Raw genomic sequence first — 19844 nt, 5'->3', positions numbered from 1 at the left:
TTTGCTTTTTCTTACAGAAAACACTTTTGTTTTCGCATCTAAAATTCTCTTTAAATACAAAGCGCCTCTTCTGTTATCCCAGCGTCAAAATCATCTGGATATTAGCTTAAAACATTGACACGCCAAGGACCTAGAGGAAACCCAAAAAGAAAAAATATTATTAATAACAGAGATAAAGTTAAAGAAAACTCATTTGAAATAAATTCTCTATACCGAGGCAGTGTCCGAGGAGCCCTGCATTTCAAGGCCTAGTTCCTTAAGGTTGGGACATGTTGAAACGAGAGGTTAAGGCCTGCAGTGCATTCTGAAATAAAATCTAATTTAGAGTGTTTACACAGGCAACAGAGATGGCTTTGCACCAATAAGAAATGTTGTGTTTGGCTGCAGAGCGTGCAGCTGGTCAGCTGAACTTGTCTAAATGTTTTGCACAGCGCCCCAAACACAACATGCTTGTTGAGTTAGTGGTCCATGTAATGGGACTGGTTGAAAGCCATCTGTTCCCACTTTACTTCCATAGAGTTATACTAATTTAAGTCCAACTCCGTTTACTTTTTTTTTTTTTTCTAGGAAAAAAAAAAAATGTACGAGTTGAGTTAGCACTCACTTAATCTCACCAGCTGGTCATTAGAAAAACACCCCTCCGGTCTACGTAGTAAGCAGTATTTATTGGTATTTATTAGTGCTGTCAAACAATTAAAATATTTAATCGCAATAAATCACATTAATGTCATAGTTAACTCACAATTAATCACACATTTTTATTCTAAATGTCCCTTGGTTTCTTTTTGTCCCATTATCTTTTCTCATTTTAATGCTCCTAATGTCTCGCTTCGTCAAAGGTTTTTCTTTCTTTTTTTTTCTTTTTTTTAAATTGAAAACAACATTGGCATATATAGCCTAGTGTAGTGTTCAGGACCCCCCCCCCCCCCCCCCAAGCATATAGCCTACTGTAGTGTTCAATGCTTTTATGTAACGCCGTTAATAACGCGTTTAACTGACACATTCCTATACGTGGTCAAAGAACAAATCTGGAGTATGTCTTTGGTAGTAAGCATTTTAAGGGAACTAAAATCTAAGTGATTGAGTGTAGATGCTTCTTACCGATTCATCCATGATAGAAGCAGGGTCAAAGTAGTCTGGCTTGAGCTCAGACCTTTCACGGCGGTTCTTTGAGGGGGGCTGGAAGAGAAAGACGTTGTTTAGAGAACATACTCAAAATATTCATAGGTTGTGTGCCAAAGCAGGCAAAGTTAAACAATCTTTGCCCATACTAAAAATTAGGGCAGAACAATAATGAAAAATACAAATGCAATATTGTGACATTATAGATTTACAGTATACGATTAGGGTCGGGAACCAAAACCCGGTTCCAAACCAGAGTTTGGTTGGTTTAGTTGCATTGTGTCTGTTAAAGGCACAGAGGCTCTATAACTGGCCCCAACTGCGGTTTCAGCTCAGTGGAAGCCTGGACACGTAGCAGCAGATCCTCCGTGTTGCCTGCACCGATTCAGGTCGGGGGTTTTCAATCAAAATTACACGCATATTCATAGCGATCAAAATTAACATACAAATTCTCCTTTAAGAACCAGAATCAATAAGCAAAAATCTACAAGCAGAATCAGATTTGTTTATTCCCCCCCCCCCCAAAAAAAAAGTTAGAAAATGTCAGCAGCTATTTGCAGCAATAAACTTCTACAGCTCAATTTGGAAAGAATTTGACACCCATGCAACTAATGAAGTGAACATAGAAAAAAAACTAGGGCAGTTCAATTTTATGGCTGATTCAACATGACATTTGGATCCTTTCTTATAGAATGCATCACTAGCGCAAGCATCCAAAACAGACATTTGTCTGTAATCTAATTTAGTTCTAGCTTTAAACTCCTCATACATGGTTCTGTGGTAAATGGCCAAATAAATTAGTCATGCTGCCTCCAGTTGTAGAGACAGTTGCAAGGCACCTTCGACAGTCTTTCATCGTCATTAAAAAAAGAAAAAAAAACAGATATATCCTTCCCCACAGCCGACAATTCTTTTTGATGATCTACTCGTCCTCTTTACTCATTTTGATGTTGTATGCAAAGATCAACACAAGCTGCTTGTTATTGATTTTTGCATGCTAAAACCAATCAGTCTTTTCTTAGAATAACTAACTGGTTATTCCCCATGCAGGCAGAGTATGCATGCAAAACCAATAACTGAAATGTAATAAAATCAGGATATATTATGGTCTCAGGCATAAAAAAAAGCCAACTTAGTTATTAAGCTGTAACAAAAATCAAACTGAATGGAAAGAAATCCCTGAAAGGGGCTGACCCATTCTGGAACTATTGGGCCATAAAACAAAGAAAAGCTCAGATTGATGAGTGCTGAGCTGCCCTTCCTAACACTGATAAGACATTATTTGATTGGTAGTCTTTAAAATTCAACACTCAAAAGAAAATGATTAAAAAACAGATTGTGCTAATGAAGAAAATCACATTACATATAATGGGTTTTCACAGCCCAATCTGCACCACACGGCTTTCTAAGGCAGTAAAGGGTTTTGTTTGACTCCACATGGGCCCGGGGTGGTTCAGCTGACCGCCGGACATGCAGTCAGGATCTTTGGGCTGATAGTTCTCAGCTGGTGGGCGGGGGAAAGAGTTTTAAGAACTAACTAGGCTTACTGAGAATTTCAGGGCTTTTGGAGATTTTTGCAGATGTATCAGAGTTTAGGAATTTTGGTCCTCCGAGTATCTCAGAAGAATTGAATGTGCTGCATCACATCGATGAGAGTATTGGGACTTTAAAATCAGACCACGATGAGTCTCCAGATGCAACATCTGGCCTTAATATCCTAGGAACAGATGTTACATTAGTAGAAACAACAGCAAACTAATTTGCCACTTAAAAGCAATTTCACTAGGTGTCTAAAAAAACTGATGTCTGTTATGTAATTTGATCGTCTGAGAGACGCAGGTGAGGGAGACCCAAGCACGACACTGAAGGTGTTAGGGTTTAAGTTTGGAAGGGATAACCATATACAAGCATCTAGTTAAATTATCACAACTGGTACAGAGGGATTTGTAAACCACATTAGTCATGAGATAAAGTTGTTGGGTTTTAAAAGGGTCCGTTATCCTGGAGCTTTGTGTCAAAACATTCAAGAACAGAAACCAATCGGTAAAAGATCGGTTAGTGGTCGTCTTTCCCCAAAAACCTCAGGACATTCCTAGATTTTGCCTGTGCAGTATGTACAAGATCTATTTAAAAAAAGAAATGATTTAAAGAATAAAGTACAAATGAATGAACATTTAATACAGTTAAATGTGGATCTTACCAGATCAATGTCCATTGTGTCAAAGTCCATGCCTTCATTGAGGTCATCCATACGTCCCTCAGATGACATCATCACATCCTCCACAATCGGCTCTTCGTCTTCCTCCATGAGCCCAGTACCACGACGACTGCAAAAAAAATAAATAAAACAAACAAATATGGAAACAAAGCTTTAATGAAACTTTCACAGGCAACTCTATATGCAGGTGTGTGTGTGCGGGTGTGTGTCTCACATAGCATGCTGCAGATTGGTCCTGAGCTTGGCGTAGTTCATGGCTCTCTCCTGCTGCTGGCGTGCCTCTTCTTGCTGTCTTTGAGCCAGCATCCACGTCACCTGGGAACTAAATGAAAAAGGGTGCACTAATTAGCAAGGTTTTCATTCCACATGTGTTTGGTGATTTAACTGAACATACCACAAGGATGTAAGATACAACTATATAGATAGCCCACTGGCCTGACGCCTATGAAAAGTCGGGTTGGATAAATAAACTAATCAGTCACTGTCCCAGTAGGGCCAACACTTGGCAGGCTGTTAAGTACACGCATTTTGCACCCTCAAAATTAATTGCAGGCAAATGGGAAATTTCATTGAACCCTGTCCTAATGTATTTTGGCTCAAATTCCAGTCCTCTGATCACATTCTCAAAGACTAAGTGATCCACCTGGATATTGGCCTAGATACATTTTAAAATCTTGTTAAAGGAAGCATTATGATGCAAGGAAATAACAGATAATTAACAAAAATGACCATCAAAGGGTTTCTGAAATGTTGGGGCATCACAGCAAATGAGGAGGAATGAAGGTAATGTTGACTGTGGAAGAACACGCCTTGGCACAGTATTCAATGAAAAGTTTGTTGGTGTGAACCGTGGAGCTAAAAGATTGATTGAAATATTCATATTAATTACACCCCCTAAGAAACTCTAAGGGAAATTGTTTTATATACATAAATTAAAAGCAAGAGTGAACATTAATAATATGAATCTGATCGTTATAAGTAATGGGTAAAATGTTTTTTATTGGATTTTGCACTAAAATGTATTAAAACTACTTTAAAAAAACAACAGAGTAGGACTAAAATATTATGCAGTGAAGTTTTCATTTAAACTTTGTAAAAACTATATTGTATTTATTGAACTGAAACTCTCTGTAATGTGTACTGAACTGAACTGAGACGTGACTGCTGCATTATACCTCAGGAATGCAACCGTGAGCCAAACATACTTGTAATCCATAGGTGTTTGGTGGTGCTGAGGCGTCTGTTGATGGTGCTGTGGGTGTTGGTGGGGCTGCTGCTGGTCGTGGGGGAGGGGGTAGACCCCCATGAAGCTGTCATCACGGCCCCTCTTAGGGTCTCGCATGGCAGTGGAGGTGAGGTGGGGGGACGGCAACATTACTGGGGTCTGCATGCTCTGCTGCCACACCTCGCTGCTGCTGCTGCTCTCCTCTGGAAAGGAAGGTCCAAAGTGACCATCTTGTTTTAAGGGCCCAACATTTCACTCAAGTTTTAAAATTTCCTCCCAAGTCCCTAACCTATAAACAATGTTTAGTTTCAAAACAAAGTGTGAACAAATATACAACTGTTACTGAGTAGTTTACCAAAACCAACCATAAATTGTCCATTTTGAAGACCTTTTAAGAAATGTTAGGATGTTGGCATAGTATTTCTAAATCCACATTTGGGATTTTCTCATAGGACTAGAGAACTAGATGGAGATGACTGTACACGCACTGTACTCCGAGGCCTGTTCTCACACAGAGGATTAATAGTTATAAAGAGTATGCCAAGAATAATCCATAATCCAGTAAAATCAAAACTACTAAGGGGTCGCAACCCTATCAAAATAATTCATGAGAACACAAATTTGATTTTGACCATTTAAAATATCAGACTTAGATGAGCCAACTCCTAAATGGTTAATTTTGCCAGCGAGCACTGTATTTGTCTTCCTTGTAAATTAAAATAATTTTTACATTTAACAATCAAGAGACATCCTTGGTGATGAGCAGATCTTCAGCAACATGTGAGTGACCCTGTGTGACTGGTACGGAGCAGTTTGACTCGGACTCTCTCCCACCATATGTTGTTTAATCTCCTCACCATCAGCTCAGCTGGCTGCAGCATTTGGGTTAATCTGGGCTCAAACTCTGCTTTTGTAACATCATTGATGGGCTGAGTTGAAATGTATGTTGTTCTCATGAAGACCTATTTTCAGTGTATTTGTGCATTGATAAGTATCAAGGAGTTTTGATTGATTGTTATTTACTAATAACAGAAAAACGCCAGTGTTCAGTTTTAAACAATTATGCAGCTGCCTGCACAAAATGAACTGTACTTTTATACTTATTATTTTAACCTCCCATTATTAACCCTACTATTAATGATTTTGTTGATTGCCTAGTGTGCAATACCTTCTGGCAGCTTCCTCTTGGCTGCTGAAGTTCCAGCTGTAGCAGCAGGGGGCTTGATCTTCTTGGAGCGGATGGAGGAGCCTCTGCTGGAGTAGCCACTCATCACTGACATGGTGTCGTCATCACCCCCAGCCTGCAAGGAATTCCTGTAGGAGATGAGGGGGAGCCAGCAGTCCTCTCGCTGCAGTGCCATCTGGAACGTCATGAAGCGCTCCAGGTACATGTGGCTGAGGAGAAGATGGAGGTCACATAGACGAGATGAACAAACTCATGCATCTTAACACACAACCAGGTGCACATTCCAACTGGGGGGTAAAAAAAAAAAAAAAAAAAGCCTCACATCAACCATGCCACAGAGACACCAGTTGCACCAGTTGTCAGAAACACCTGTTACACTGAGACACTAAAGCCTCCCTCCCGTTAGCTTAGCAGAAAAAAAACTTACACAGTCCTCTTGTCTTGTCTCATAAGCTTGGAGGAGAACTCGCTGAGGATGTCCAAGAAAGCCAGGTTAAGGGGAGGGCCTCCCTCTCCATGGGTACTAGGATCCTTAAATGCAAACTCGATACCATCCCTGAGAGATGCACACAGACAGAGAGGAAGAATAACACACGGTGAGCAGAAGTGGTTTCATGGACATTAAACATAAAAGTAACTGCTTTTTATTATTTCCTTAAAAGAAAGCTGCTCTCAGCCATGTATTTTTTTCAATTACAAATACTACTTTTAATTTTACTATTTGTCAAACATTTATGTGTCTCAGAAAAAGAATAAAAGCATGTTAACAAATCTCCAAAAACCAAGGACATACAAGTCCTGTTATCTCATTTTAATACAAGACACTTAATCTAGTTATCCATCTTGTTCACTTTCTTCTAAACGAATCCTCGTAGTTTAAAGCATATTGCACTAATCTCTATAGTTCTGTTACATATATACATATATACTCTATAGTTCACTTACAGGCACACCCTGCATCGCTGTCTGTTTCCATTGACAGTAGTCATGTCACATTGTGCTATAATGTAACGCTGTGCTACATCTCTTTAAAAGATTTAACATTTTAAATACTAGATGGAAACAAAGCAGATTCTTTAGACTGTCTTTAGTTACTTCAACGCCTGTCGCACATCTGGCATATCCCATTACACAGTGCACACATATGTTGCACAAGTGTAGGGGTTACCCAAGCTAGCATAGCGAATGTGCATACATCGGATTTCCTGGAACCTGACTGAGATTATAATCTAATAATTCACATGAGAGAAACAAAACCATAGTGAGGATTGCGTGCCTTTTATACACTAAATGTGCCATTGCTGCTAAAAAGAAACATGTATCATTTAAAAAGGTTTTATTTTTAGGTTAAATTCTTAGTTTGTCACCAGTTAATGTTTACACACCCTGGTGTGAAATACATGATGTGACCCCAGAAAATATTGTTGTTACAAATTAAGGATTACACATTTTGCTACACAAGAGCACAGAGAACACATGCAGCTCTTTGGATTAGTGCGTGGGTTCCTTCAAGTATGCAACAGACCAGTTTGTGTTTATAGCACAGTTGCTCTTCTGTGTGTTTAAACAGCCTGATATTTTTATACTTAGAAAAACATGTAAATGATGGAATAGGCAAAACTGCAACATTTTATCACTCAAGCCTATCCAAAATCCTGAGAAAGCAATAACATGGCAAGAGGAAACACAGTATTCAAGGAGCAATTTGTCTAACATGACAGTTCCCAGATGCAAGGCCAAAAATGTAAAAAGAGCAATGCAAAGTAGTAAGAGTTGAATGAAGTCTTACTTGTGCAGCATAGCGATAGCATCCCTGGTTTTGACTTGGTCGAGACCGAAGGTTAGAGAAAAACGTCGGGCCAACTCTTTGATTCCACAGAATGAAGAGGAGGAGCGATCAAACCCATGACCCAGTTCAGACAGCATTTCATTGAACAGCTAGCAGGAAGAGATAAATGAAACATTAGATCAACAATCTCTTCAAAACGGGACAAATGAAGAAAAGGTCAGAATTACTGTAACAAAAGTGTGTACACTGACCTGCTGCAGACTGAGGATGAGTGTCTTGGCACATTGAATTTTGTCGATTTGCCGAGTCTTACTCATAGTCTCCTTGATGATGTCACCATAGTCATTATAATACTGGGAAGAAAATATTACAGGGACATGAAGAATTACCTCTGCATAATTAAGCTTCTTTACATGTATAATGGTACCACAGAAAATGCATTAATTCCTGCAACAGTAGATGTGTCTGTTAAAAATCTTCTGTTGCTCCTGCAGTTAATTTAGTTAAGTTTAACTTACCCTCATGTACTGTTTAAAGATGTCAGCTCCCGTCTTCATGTCTACCACACAGTAGATGATCAGTTTACAGTAGGCAGCAAGGAGGTTTCTCCTCTTGTGCAGAGCTTCAATCTTTACTGCCTCATCATCCTGTTGCCCATCTGAGATGATTGGAGGAGAAAGAAACAGACACAAGTTCCACAAGACGTACATTGGCCAACTTTAAATACCATCCTTTCACTTGCTCTCCTTGCCTATTGGAGCAAGAAAGTAAATGAGTTGCTAGAATTGAACGTTTGTGTTTGTACCTGTGCTATTTGTGTCATCATCCTGGTCTATGAAGACATGATTCAAGATGAAAGAGAGCAGTTCAGACTGCAGCGAGTCCTCTGGGGAATAGACCAGAGGCTCCAGGTGTTCCCTACCTCCGGACACCATCTGGTGGCTGAAGATGAGCAGGAGATCACATAGGATGGTGAATGCCTGTCCGAGGAAAGAGAGAGAGAAACAACTCAGTGTGCATAAGTGCAAAACAAAAGGACTCCTCGCAAATTAGGTTTTAACAAGGTTTTAAGCACCTTATAAATTTGTGAAAATCTTACTTCTTACATCAGTTGTGAGGCATAGAAGTCTTCGTTAACAAGTAGTATCAAAGACTTTATCATGACATATGAACAAGGCAAATGGAGGGTTTGTATTGAAGTCACTTGAAGCTACCCTTGTTATCAGCCCTTTGTTGCCAAAACATCCACTGCAGCTACAATGAATGGCAGCCATACCACCTCTGAAGAGTTTAGAAGATTTTATCAACTGGTCAAACTGTTGATGATCCCCATTTTATACTACTATAATGTTCTTGTCTTGTTTTTAAGGAGGTTTTACTACTACATGCGAACATTTGTAGTTCATGCGTCTGTGTCACCTGTTCTTTGACGGCTGTGTTGACATTGGTGAGGTAGCGCTGACACATCATACAGAATGCCCTCATCTGCTTCCTCAGGGTCACCATGTCATCCTGATAAAATAATAATAAAAAAAACACTTTTTACACCATTTAATTTTTCACTTATTTAATTTATTTGCACCAATTAAATTATCTTCAAAACAGCACAGAATAGGGAAGATGAAGTTGTCTCGATAAGACCTCACCTTTCTGGAGCTGCCCTCAGATGACTTGGCTAGGTGCCACAGGATCACATAGTGGGTACACTGCAGCGAATGGATGACTATCTGCTCACCAGAAACAAAACAATCATCCCCACATGGGTTAAAAATAATAACTTAATACAAAAGTTGACAATTTGTTGGAGTCAAATAAGTTCACTTGGTGCACGTGTATATATTTAATAACCTGCTCAGGCATGTCTCCATTCTCTATGCCTGTGTTGAGCAGCTTGAAGTTGCTGGTAAACAGGTCCCACCCCGACAGGTCATGTGCACTGCAACAGATTTGAGAAAGAGTTAGCCAGTTTCTGACAAATGTGCACAGAATCACAGGTTGGCTAAGTGTGGAGGGCACAGGAGACGTTAAAGAGGGAAGGGTATGAGGAAACAGGTATTCCACAAAGAATACATTTCATACTTGTGAAAAGCTGTGATCCTCTTTAGAGTTGACAAAACCTGATAAGCATCATCTTCATCAGCATCTTCACCCTGGAATGAGAAATTTTTTGCAACCGTGTTAAATTGTATGGCTCCAGAGGTTTACTCGTCTGATAAAGACTGAACCATCTAGAACGGATACAAGTGCAATTTTGTAGATTCTTCAGATAAATGGAAATATATCTGAGGAGCTTCTTCGCAGGTAAGGTTTTCTTAAACGGTTTCACATACACAGCATGTCATCCTTGTAAGGTGGGTTTTAAATATTTAGAAAAATGTAGCCAAACATACTGAAGGAAAAATTTGAATTTAGAATGAGAATGTATGCGTTTAAGGAGTCAGGCACAAGAAATGTCGAGGCAACAATACATATCAAAAGGCAAACATGGCAATAATATTAAGTGGTAGAATTGTTGGCTGCAAGAGGATTAGGCCCACTTTTACAAAAGAGCAATGAGTAAACTCCATGTTTAGGAGTGCTGACATGTGCATCCTGTCACTATACCTCTTGTAAAAAATCCTCCAGTAGCCTGTTGAACTTGTCCACCAGCTCATCCAGCAGTTGTGAGCGAGCAATGTCCACCCTGTTAAAGATTGTGAATTCCTCATTGCAGAGGGCATGGTAAGTCTTGGAGCAGACCTCCAAAACTTCAGTGTCTGTGTGCTTCTCCACAATTTCCCTGATCTGACGCAGCAGGGATTCCAGGTGCTGAATTAGAGAGAAAGAGTGACACATTTTGTGTGACAACAGTCAATGAGGAAGATATGAACCAATTTTTCCAAACTTGATTGGTGGTATCCAATATTTGTCTTACCTTCTCTAGACGTCCTGTGGTATAAATTTCCAGGTCAAAGTACTGAGGCAGCTGCAACAAGTTAGTCACCTTCTCTGCATCCACAGCATACTGTAGAAAAAACATTTAACATCATATTTCCTGAATGATGAACCCACACTGGAAGCCAACAGCCCTTCAGAGGAGTGCTTGTTGAGAACATGTTACAAACCTTGGCCAGTAGAGGGGGCAAAGCCACAGCAAACAGCTCTGTCATTCTGGTTCTGTCATCCAGCTGAGTCTTCTTCTCCTTGGCCGTCATCACCTGATCACAGATGCAGCTAGTTAGATGCTTGTCCTCACAACTAGTTTGCAATGTATGCAACCGTTTAACATTTTTTTCCTCTTTTAATCAAGCTATTTCTGATTAATTTGAAGTGAAGTAAGTTTTCAATGCTCAATTATCATGAAGAGAAAAAAATTGGAATTATAATCTTTTAAAGTGCGTTAGCCACTCTTACCCTCTTTCCTGTGCCCCTTCCAACAGGTGGGTGGCATTCAGCAGCCTGGCGTACAGTGCACAGCATGATTTCAATCAAGGCTGTCTCTTGTCTGTCTGTAAGAGCTGCAAAAAACACAAAACAATCATCATGATCTGTATCCTGTTTGTGCTCTGAACCATATACAGGTGACATAGGTTTGAAAGAAACCATAGCCATACCTTCCTCCCCTGGCAATGGGTCATCTAGGAGTAGGCTAATCATACACTCCCAGTCCTTCAGTAGCTCTGCACCACATTCCCAAAGAGAGTCCACTAGGTAGGCTGCATGCTCATGGAGCTAATGAGAAAATGTTCACATAAATAAGGAGGGTTGGTTCAATTGCTTACATAACGTCAATATAGACAGAAACTGGAGCCTATATTTATAGTAAGGCCTGATAACATACCTCACTCTCCAGGAAGAAGAAGACAGTGGTCTTAATGAGGTTGGCGTTGGGGCTTTGTCTGCCTCTCCTCTTGGGGGCACCTTCCTCTTCTGGTTCTCGCTGGCTGAACAATCTTTGAGAATATTAATCATTAGTTAGCTATCACACAAAAGTATGTCAGAGTGAGCTACAAGAGAAAAAACTTACAGCGAAGCAGAAGCTACAAAGTTAAGTTTACATGCACACAGACATATTTACAGTTTACAGTTTGTAGTCTCATATAAACTATTTTAGAGTTTAAAGAGTAACTTAACACCCGACAGTTTTTTACTGCCCTCTCTGGTTGATAGTTTTACTTCTGACCACAGGTGGTTAGATGTGTGCTCTGGATCTGGGATTACACACCTAACAGGGATTTCACCAGGTCCTGGAGTTCACCTGCATTTCACTGCAGCAAGGTGAAAGCTTAAACTACTGGAGGTCAGCAAACACTAGATTTTCAGGGGGTTTGTTACTCTTTAAATTCTTATTCATCCTTAAATTCCCACTAAACTGGGGAATCCCTTGTTCTTTCTCCTACTCCACAAACCTGCCTCTAAATTTAATTTCCTGAACTGATTCTACATACTTCTTAAAGAGGAATTCTCCAGCTGCAATGGCGACAGGCCTGTGTGCCGAGTAGACCAAGTGATAGACACTCTCACAGTCCTCAGGCGTCAACACCTCATCAGTACTACTGCAGAGACAAACACAAAGACTCAGTCACCTGAATTTCCAAAGTAGTTGTCAGTAACACACATGTACTTCATGTAATTTTTGCATAGTGTACAGGGGCTTGCCCTTTATGTGCAGACTGATATTTATGTACAGACTGATGTGTAAAAACATAAACAAGGGAGTTGGGACTACACCAGTACTCGTTAAATACCTTAAAAAAACAGCCACTTACTTCAATACAAGAGTGAGTAGTTTAATTGCTTGAACTGCAACATCATACTCTTTGTCAAGAGTCATGGAGACAATACGGTCCTATGCAGAGAGGGAGATGACAGATTTAATGAAGTATTTGGCTAAAGGATGCTGAAATTCTGTCAGTCCCATCACGAATATATGTCCGTAATGCATGAACCCCAGTGTTTGCTTTTTTAACAGTGTGAAACACCAAAGTTTGAGCTGTGTTGAAATTGTCCAGCAGATGGTGCTGACCTTGAAGCGACTGGTGAAGAGTTCCAGTCTTGCATTGAGTTCTCTGTTGTAGTAGAGTCCCTGCAGAGCTGTCAGACACTTGAGACGTACCTCACCTTGCTGGAATAGAAAATTAGAAAACAGTCATTTATTGTTTCATAGACCAGTTTTCCCTCTTTTTCACAAAACTAACTGAAATAAAGCAACTTTAAAAAAAAAAAAAAAAAAGAAGAACAAAAGGGGGAAAACATTCACTAAAACTTGCCTTTTGTTTTTCTTTTTGATTGCCTATTAGACGTGTAAATATATGCTGGAGTAACAGAGCTTCAAGCAAGTGTTCTCAATTGTTATGGCTACACTTAGTGTACAATTGAGTCATTGATTGTGCCTTTAAGAGCCCTGCACACCCACACAGGTGTTTTCACTTATTCTGGCTGATGAGACATCTGCTCAGACTGATGTTGTGAACAGTTAAACTGGGAATTATGTGGCATCACTTCATTTAATAAAACAATTTCTTCTACACTAACAGGTGCAACAAAACTAACAGGATAAAAGGGGAGATTCAACTCAATTACAGTGTTGGCACATCCCCACAGTCCTGAGAAGATAAATAAAAACAGGAAAATAAAACAAGAACGCCTCAGTGGACCATGGGTGTGTAGGGACTTTAAAGAATCTTAATCCCCCCCGCCCCCCCCAAAAAAATAATACAAAGTTAAAAGAAATCTTCCTGTAACCCACCTTATCATGCATCGTCCATCCCACATACTTCAGATAGCTGTCGTTGAGGAAGGCATCGCTATAGAGTTTCATCCACACTCCAATCTCTTCTATACAGATGGCCCTGATTTCTGCTATCGCATCACTGTTAAAACATTATATCATTATTTGTTAAACAAAATACTATTTGCTATATCCTCATCAATAACCAGTATCAAAGTCTTATTTTGTATTTGTTTTTATAAAAAGATGTGCCTCATGTGAAGCCATACCGATATCGGTGAACAAACACTCCTTTGAATATTGCATTCATCATATTTTCAATCTCATCCTGATTTTCTTGGAGCTGAAATGAAGAGCACAACAAAACATGAGTGAGCAAATTTATATGGTCAAATATGAAGACTAACTGACTAGAATCCTGCAGTTAGAGGTGACTAGGAGGCATTGTTAACATAAAAAAGGTATGTGTGACGACCAACTATGCCACCATGCTGTGGAGTGGCTGCACGGTGAACCAACAGATGGATACCCGGTGGGATCAGCTTGTTATATAACCAAATAAATAGACAATCCTACTTAAATGTCATGTAGGAAGGTTTTTCTTCCATCAATTTAGATTTCAATGTTTAGTTCTTATTGAATTCTGGTAAAATTGTTGTCATGTAGAGTACAAAAAGAAAAGCTGCCATGAGGCTGAGTGATGTTTTGATTAGAAAATCTGTCAATGATCTGTGCCATACGTTGTGTGTGTTGAGGCTTTTGTAAACTTAGATGATGACTGCTGACATTTAATTCTGCAGACAATTATAAACCTGCAGGCAATGAACACTGACGCACTTGAAGGTTACTTAGTTTGGCAGGAAAAGGGGGGGATGGGTTCTGAGGGCTTCTTGCAGGATATTAGAACTATTAAACTGTGTCATCAGACTCAGATGGGAAAACCAATAGTTCATACACAAACAATCATTCCAGCTCAGGTGCTCAACATCAAAGAACATGGGATGGCAAGTAAAATCAGACTTGAAACAACCCACTCCTATTTTTCTAAAACAGCCACTTCTCATGTCTGTGAAAACATATTCAGGCACGTTTTTGCCTAAACCAGTTAGAATTTGAATTATCCAATGAGTATGTATGATTGTGTCTGAAATCGCTTTCTATGCACTACATACTGAACATGTATACCATCGTTCAACACACTTTATGTTAATAAACAGTAGTGTTTATCTTTTCAAATGCACAAAGTTTTAATTTTCCCAAGTCACTTCCTGGGAGCCCCCCTTGCTGGAGCCCTCACCTCTCCAGACCTCCACTCTAGCGGCATTGTCAGATAACGCTTAAATTACTATAAAAAAAAGGAAAGCATCCACACCAACAGTCGCAGGTGACAAAATTACAGATTGTAAATTATGTAGAAATGTTAAAGTAGTGGTTTTGACATTACAGAGCTGCCTTGGTGGTTGTCCGTTTGTGTTGGTTTACATTGCATTGTAGTGTTCAGTGTTTGCATACTGTAATATTTCACTGGAAATAGTATGCAATTCACTTACTACTGGTTTTATACTAAGACTTTTGACATACTAAATTTCACACACTGTTTTAGCCTACTAATTATCATGTTAGTATGGAATTTGGGACGCAATCTTTGTCTAAATACAAAAAGCCACGTGCTTAGGTAAAAGGTTCTTTTAAAACAAGGGCAGCAAATTGCCATGTGGACCCCCCCTTACCTCTTTGCGTTTCTGCAGAAGCAGCTCCAGTCTGTCATTAGCCCTTTTGGCCACTATCTTATTCCTCTCTGCCTCATACTGTCGCTGAGTGTTGTCCATGTTGATGCTTAAGTTCAGAGCTACATTCACCAGGGCTGTCATCAGCTTCATGGCTGCCAAAAACACAAGTAGCATCAAGAAATAAGAACATTGCACTGACCATTTAATGTAGTACTGTCTTACAACTCCAAGTTCGCGAGTTTACCGGACACTTTATTGTCTATGGTGTCAAGGATGTGGAACATAAACTAACCCCTGGATAAAATATCATCCGTAGGCGCACACACACACACACACACACACACACACACACACACACACACACACACACACACACACACACACACACACACACACACACACACACACACACACACACACACACACACACACACACACACACACACACACACACACACACACACACACACACACACACACACACACACACACACACTTTCAAATTCATTACCCTTTCCTTTTCTTAATTAAGTAAGACCGCAGATGGGACTTCATTATATGAGGTAAACAAACTACACACACTATTTCCTGGACAGACTATTACATGAATGTTTTGTGGTCATACTGCCCACCTGCTGCTCAAAAAATAAAAGTGAGTATGATGATGATGATGCATAATAGACATTAGCTGCATGTTCTGCACTTTGCCTCTGGTTATTGTAGAGCACATGATCTACCCTATTGGGAGCCGTTGGGACTTTATTTTGTTGGGTAAATCTACCTACACTGCTTGTTATTTGAACCGAAGCACAGCTAATGACAAAAAGGTGTGTGTTCTCTACTTTAACTGCACCAAAACTAACAGGTGGTCTGACCCAAAAAAATATTTAAAACATCTGTGTGTGCCATGAGTGTTTAGTGGCATAATTAGTAGTTATATTATATATATCCTTTACATATACACTACAGAAAATTATTTTTTAATAAGCCAGTACACAAGTACAGTTCAAATGTACCCAACACACACAAATGCAGACAGGATTCATCTTACCTGCCAGTGTTGAGGTGTGTCTGAAGGCTCGGACTTGGGAGTCTGATAGTCCAGTGAGAAGGGAGATGACTGTGTCCATCATGTACTCATCATAGATGATACTGTATTGACACTGGCGCACTAGCACCGAAATGAATTCACAAAAGCTTGATTTGAACTTTTTCCACTGGGGTCCTGCTATGGTTAGAGGGTAGTCCCCACTGTCCTACAAAGGCCACAGAAGTAAGAACATCAGTAAATAAAATGACAAAACATGACAAGAAAACTGTTGTCTATCCTGCAAAAAGTTAGCAAGTTCTTTTGTTCTTGGCAATTAAAATAATTTGATATTTAATCTGTAATGACACTGTAATGACACTGAAGTTACCTCATCAAATTCCTCCGTCATTCGTCGAATGATCTCAGAGTTCTGCATGTTGCGAAACATTTCTCCACTGACGACACCTGATAAACAGAGGAGTTGGACAGAAAATAATTTGACACAATATGAAGTAGACCAACTCAGGGAGAAGATAGTGCCAACTATGTTTGTAGGACACACAGATTCAAATGCTTTGCTCAATGTGTTTAAAAAAGGCAAATCATGGAGGAGGATAAATTAAAAACAGACACACGTACCTTTACATCCCGAGCACTGGATGAAGAAATTGATGAGATCTAGTAGCGCAACATCTCTGTCATGTTTGTAAGACTCAATCCAGTCATCAACAACAGACTACAGCAAAAGAAGGATGGACAAATGTAAAACTCAGAAATCCATTAAGGGTTAATTTAGGACATTAGTTTTTTCATCTTACTGAGAAACAGATTTTTACAGAGCGACAATCTCAAACAGCTTGCCATTCATACCTGCATTGCACTCCTGCCCAGCCTCACCACCTCAAACAGCATCATGTTTTCCATGCCATTCTCCTGGTGGTGGCCATTTATCCGACCTGCTCCCTTCCCTCCTTTGCCTTTCTCCCCTGCTGCCTTCTTCCCCTTCTTTCCACCCTGGAAAAGAATAGAACACCGTAAGGAATGATGAAATGTGAGAATCATTGCAGAGAAGACAAAGCTAGTTTTAGGCACTTATTTAATCAAATATCTATAAGTAATAGACACAGTGCTTTGTTATTTGACCAGGCTGTCCTGACCCATGTAGGGATGGTAATGATTAACCGTTTAACCATTAACCAACAATAAGAATTTTGACAGATTAATAATAAAACATTATAAAAACAAATTATTAAACGTTTTTGCAAGACAAAAGAAAAATAGGCTATACAATATTTTTCTTAACCGCTACTAACTTTGCACAAGCAAGTTGCGTTTATTTTCTTTGCTAAGTTTGTGGCTCTCTTGTCGATGGGCTCTCTGCTGGACACCGTTCACAACGGGGAGCTACGTGACACAGGCCACTATATCAATAAGGACCGGCGGATTAAATCTGACAACCTACACAGAGTAGACCAGGCAGACACACATCTGACAACCCTGCAGATGGATGCAGTGGAGACGTACACGCCACGGACCTTTACCGGTCGCGTGGACATGCAAGCGGTTCCAGGAAAGTAGCAGAACATCGAGGCTGCGCAACTGGTACAAGTCTTAAGCAGTCTGCGGACTTTAGGGTTTTATCCCGGGAAACGGGACTATTTCTTGATTCCGGGGCAAGGTTATGACGGGAAACGGGAAATTAAATGAAATAAAAAAAAACGCAAGAAGCGCGTTTATGCAGGCGACGATGTATGTAGCTACGGTAATAAAGGCTCACTAAATTCATTATGCAGCAGTAGGCTACATCTGTGGAGGCGAAGATAGCGTTTTCTATCGAGAGAATGCATTGTAAACTAAAATATGTAGTCTAAATTATCACAATTTCAATGCAAAGCTGATATTGCGACAGAGTGTTTAGGCATTTATTTTTTTCAATTTAGTTTTACATAGGCTAGGTAGCCGTGTCTTTTTGCACTGCACAGTTGTCCATTTCTGTGGGTTGTTTTCTTTCATTCAGTTGAACTTGTATGTGTTTAAAAGAGAAATATGCCTGTTCTAATAAAGAAATATTTTTGGTTAACTTCGAGTGTTTGCAGACGCATACACATCTCAACAGCCACAGAATGGGTTTGGTTTAATAGAATGGTTTAAGAGTCATTCAATGGTTTACTTTAGCAGATTTTGTTAGTTTGTATAATGGACTTCTGTAAAATATTGGTTTTATACTGGTTACGTAGCTTTTCAGAAGACAAGTTCCAGACATTTTACCTGGTATTTCATAATCAGCGCTGCAGTAGATCATGGTCATGCACACAACTCACTTGATCACACAGCAGAACTGATCATTGCAAACTGTGTTGATGATGGACATAAACTATGTTCTTTTGCCCAAATAATGATACTAATATATAAATAAATAAAAATGGGAATGCAGATTTGAATGATATCCATACATTACTTGGGCTAAAATAAATAAATAAAAACAGCCATTTCCCGAGATTCCCAGAAAATGGGTCGTCTTTTCCAGTGATCTGATTCATCTAATTTTCGGGAAAAATATTAAACCTAGCGGACACCGCATGCGGAAAGTAGGTCCGAGCCTCCCGGAAGGTAATCTGAGACTCAGCTGCCAGATCTCAATTGTTCAAACGCTCTTAGCTACTACCGTTTAGATATTAGCAATGGAGAGGCTTAATGAGTTTGAGGCACGGCTCGGCACCACAGAATAAAAATCATATGCTTCTGTAGCTAGCCGGTGGAGGCCAACATACTGCAGCTTTGGTTAGCCGTCCCCCGGCGGACCCCGAGATGCTGGGCGAGTGGGCGTCTGTCCAAAAGAAGCGTAGCGTTAGCTTCAAACCGGGGAGCGCACACGCCGGCTACAGCTCCAAATTGGAGCCTGCAGCTGGCCGCCAACATCGTCGCCTTTCAGTTTCTCCCCACTTAGTAACACACCGGCTGAGAAGCCAACCTCTGGTTATTGGGAGCTCTATACTGCGGAACATGAATTTGGCGGCCGCGGTCGTGTGTGTCCCTGGGGCTAGAGCGGGTGACATAGAATCCCATCTAAAGCTGCTGGCTAAAGATAACCGTAAATACATTAAGATCATACTTCATGTAGGTGGTAATGATACCCGATTACGCAAATCGGAGATCACTAAAATTAATGTTGAGTCACTTTGTGCATATGCAAAGACAATGTTGGACTCAGTAGTTTTCTGTGGACCCCTGCCAAATTTGATCAGCGATATCATGTACAGCCGCATGTCATCCTTCCACCGCTGGTTGTCAGGGTGGTGCCCAGCTAATGATGTGGCCCACATAGACAACTGGAGTGCATTCTGGGGAAAGCCCGGGCTGATTAGGAGAGACAGCATTAATGCCACTCTGGACGGAGCCACTCTCATATCAATAAATCTGACTGAGTCTATTATCGGCCATAAACCATGACAACCCAAGTCTGATATTAGTAATCACTAGTAATAACTCCTCTGTGCCTCCACTGGGTCAGTCGCCGACTCATAGTCTAATAACCACGGTGGCTGTCCCCTGACTCAGATCTGTTAAATCACAGGGAAACAAAAGAAGGGCTATACTTAAGAACCCAATTGGAATTAAAACTACCACTGCAATGATAGAACAGAATAGGAAAATTGGATGTGGACAATTAAATATTAGATCTCTGTCCTCTAAAGCAGTACCAGTAAACAATCTGATATCAGATAATCAAATTGATCTATTGTGTCTTACTGAAACATTGCTGGGCCATGAAGAATATGTTAGTCTAAATGAAGCCACTCCTCCCAGTCATAAGAATACTCAAGTTCCTAAAGG

At 40.1% G+C, this 19844-nt stretch overlaps 1 protein-coding gene across 4 annotated transcripts in view; it reads right to left on the bottom strand.

Moving 5' to 3' along the window:
* The window catches only part of stag2b (STAG2 cohesin complex component b), a 30964-nt gene continuing 11120 nt past the window's right edge, over window positions 1-19844 (bottom strand). For 3 of the 4 annotated variants that reach the window (XM_032528812.1, XM_032528813.1, XM_032528814.1), the window contains exons 4-32: window positions 16881-17024; window positions 16650-16746; window positions 16399-16475; window positions 16032-16236; window positions 14981-15132; window positions 13520-13593; window positions 13269-13392; window positions 12546-12644; window positions 12289-12368; window positions 11968-12075; window positions 11361-11472; window positions 11134-11251; window positions 10934-11037; window positions 10645-10737; window positions 10455-10544; window positions 10145-10348; window positions 9620-9690; window positions 9389-9476; window positions 9187-9267; window positions 8960-9052; window positions 8346-8520; window positions 8059-8198; window positions 7792-7893; window positions 7541-7689; window positions 6179-6307; window positions 5734-5960; window positions 4546-4768; window positions 3555-3662; window positions 1621-3449 (exon numbers count right to left, since the gene is read on the bottom strand). In XM_032528812.1, coding sequence (XP_032384703.1) covers window positions 3215-3449; window positions 3555-3662; window positions 4546-4768; window positions 5734-5960; window positions 6179-6307; window positions 7541-7689; window positions 7792-7893; window positions 8059-8198; window positions 8346-8520; window positions 8960-9052; window positions 9187-9267; window positions 9389-9476; window positions 9620-9690; window positions 10145-10348; window positions 10455-10544; window positions 10645-10737; window positions 10934-11037; window positions 11134-11251; window positions 11361-11472; window positions 11968-12075; window positions 12289-12368; window positions 12546-12644; window positions 13269-13392; window positions 13520-13593; window positions 14981-15132; window positions 16032-16236; window positions 16399-16475; window positions 16650-16746; window positions 16881-17024 — 3702 coding nt within the window. In that variant the 3' untranslated portion in view covers window positions 1621-3214. Of the gene's footprint in view, window positions 131-1101; window positions 1180-1620; window positions 3450-3554; window positions 3663-4545; window positions 4769-5733; window positions 5961-6178; window positions 6308-7540; window positions 7690-7791; window positions 7894-8058; window positions 8199-8345; window positions 8521-8959; window positions 9053-9186; window positions 9268-9388; window positions 9477-9619; window positions 9691-10144; window positions 10349-10454; window positions 10545-10644; window positions 10738-10933; window positions 11038-11133; window positions 11252-11360; window positions 11473-11967; window positions 12076-12288; window positions 12369-12545; window positions 12645-13268; window positions 13393-13519; window positions 13594-14980; window positions 15133-16031; window positions 16237-16398; window positions 16476-16649; window positions 16747-16880; window positions 17025-19844 lie in introns of those variants that run through there. The other variant, XM_032528815.1, reaches the window with a different exon arrangement.

This window comes from Etheostoma spectabile, chromosome 10 (genome assembly GCF_008692095.1).
Source record: "Etheostoma spectabile isolate EspeVRDwgs_2016 chromosome 10, UIUC_Espe_1.0, whole genome shotgun sequence".
Classification (NCBI taxonomy): domain Eukaryota; kingdom Metazoa; phylum Chordata; class Actinopteri; order Perciformes; family Percidae; genus Etheostoma; species Etheostoma spectabile.
This window is presented reverse-complemented; position numbering and strand designations above follow the sequence as displayed.